This window comes from Notothenia coriiceps, unplaced genomic scaffold (assembly GCF_000735185.1).
Source record: "Notothenia coriiceps isolate Sejong01 unplaced genomic scaffold, NC01 NC01_scaffold00029172, whole genome shotgun sequence".
Classification (NCBI taxonomy): Eukaryota; Metazoa; Chordata; class Actinopteri; order Perciformes; family Nototheniidae; genus Notothenia; species Notothenia coriiceps.
Window position 1 is genome coordinate 1,035 of NW_011361873.1, and position 1,907 is coordinate 2,941.

Sequence of the window (1,907 nt, forward strand, 5' to 3'; positions counted from 1 at the left end):
CATTACAAAAAAATAAGAATAAAATATAAAATAAAATAAAGCAGTAATCTTCATTTGAAATAGAATGCAATAACATATAAAATATGTGCAGTAAGTAAACCAGATATTGTTTATGTTTGCACCACCCAAGAAAATCCCTTGCATGTGCAATGCTATGTCTTTTTGTGATGCTGCAACATATATATATATATATATAACGAGAGGAGCTGTGTTTCTGCAGACATGGTGGAGGTGTTTTCTGGGAGGACCATCCTGAATAAAGAGGGGGAAACAGTGGATCCTGAGGAGGCTCTGAGGAACAAAGTGGTGGGGATCTACTTTTCTGCAGGGTGGTGTCCGCCGTGTAGGGATTTCACGCCCATCCTGTGTGACTTCTACACGGAGCTGGTGGAGGAGAGGGAGCCTGCTGCTCAGTTTGAGATCGTTTTCATCTCCTCTGATAAATCTGCGGACGATATGGTGGAGTATTACCACGACATGCACGGAGACTGGCTGGCTCTGCCCTGGACGGACGACTACAAGAAGTGAGAGATGTTTAATGATTTTTATTTCTTAGATTATAAATATTTATTTTCTCTCTACGTTTTTTTAATTTAGATATCAACCTACCTACCTACCTAGCTACCTACCTACCTACCTACCTACCTATACCTGGCTAGCTACCTAGCTACCTAGCTACCTACCTACCTGCCTACCTACCTACCTACCTACCTACCTACCTACCTACCTACCTACCTACCTACTTACCCACCTACCTACCTACTCACCTACCTACTTACCTACCTACCCACCTACTCACCTACCTACCTACCTATACCTAGCTAGCTACCTAGCTACCTACCTACCTACCTAGCTACCTACCTACCTACCTATACCTAGCTACCTACCTACCTACCTATACCTAGCTACCTGCCTGCCTACCCACCTACCTACCTACCTACCTACCTATACCTACCTACCTACCTACCTACCTACCTACCTACCTAATAACAAAGTGCAAAATATTCATAAATTAAAGTTAAAGTATCTCAAAGTTTTCCTTATATCAACGTATACTTTATACCAATAATAACATGTTTTATTGACAAAGTAAAATGTGTAAAGCTGCAGTTCTCAGTTGTTTTTACTTAGTGTCTCTTTTCTCTGCAGTGAGTTGAAGCAGCGCTACAAGATCACGGCGGTTCCTAAGCTGGTGATCGTGAAGGAGAACGGAGACGTGATCACGGAAAAAGGACGGAAACAGATCCGAGACAAAGGGCTGTCGTGCTTCAGCTCTTGGCTCGAAGCCGCAGAGATCTTCCAGAACTTTAAGGGGTAGAAAACATGAGAAAACATCCACTAATATAGCATCACAACCAAATAAATATAGTTCTACTTTCACTTTATTCAGTGGCATGACGAGGCAGCAGAGGGTCACAGGGATTTGAAAGAGCAAACTATATTTCTGGTATCAAAAATGCAGCTTTTTTTCATTTCATTTTTTCATTTTTGGGGAAATTAAAAAGACAGTTTTCAGACTTAAACAATTAAATCTATTTAATTCTTAATTTATTTCCCAGATGTAGAGGAATTTACAAATATATCGTGCGAAATCAAACCATTAAATGAAATAAAGTCAATTATTTTCTATATTTCCAATTTTCAAATCGTTAAATTATTATTTTTATTAAAATCAAAATCTGGATAAACTGGATTTTTCAAAATACTTTTTATACACTATACAATTATTAAAAGTATACAATTAAACAAGAAACAATCTAACTTTGGATGAAATAGACCAAAATCATGCTTTAATGAGGGAGTCTATTTACGTGATGGAAGTTCAGTGACAGATAATATTCCGCCCGACGACACTGGCGGAAATTCGGATAAAAAGTTAATAGGAAAATGTGTTAAAGGTCCCCTAT

General features: G+C 38.5%; 1 protein-coding gene across 1 annotated transcript; it reads left to right on the forward strand.

Moving 5' to 3' along the window:
* The first annotated feature begins 207 nt into the window (after positions 1-207).
* nxnl2 (nucleoredoxin like 2) lies at positions 208-1,339 on the forward strand. Its single transcript, XM_010786432.1, has 2 exons — positions 208-524; positions 1,150-1,339. Exons 1-2 carry the CDS (start codon positions 223-225, stop codon positions 1,316-1,318), a joined length of 471 nt encoding a protein of 156 aa, XP_010784734.1. The 5' UTR covers positions 208-222; the 3' UTR covers positions 1,319-1,339.
* Positions 1,340-1,907: the final 568 nt, after the last annotated feature.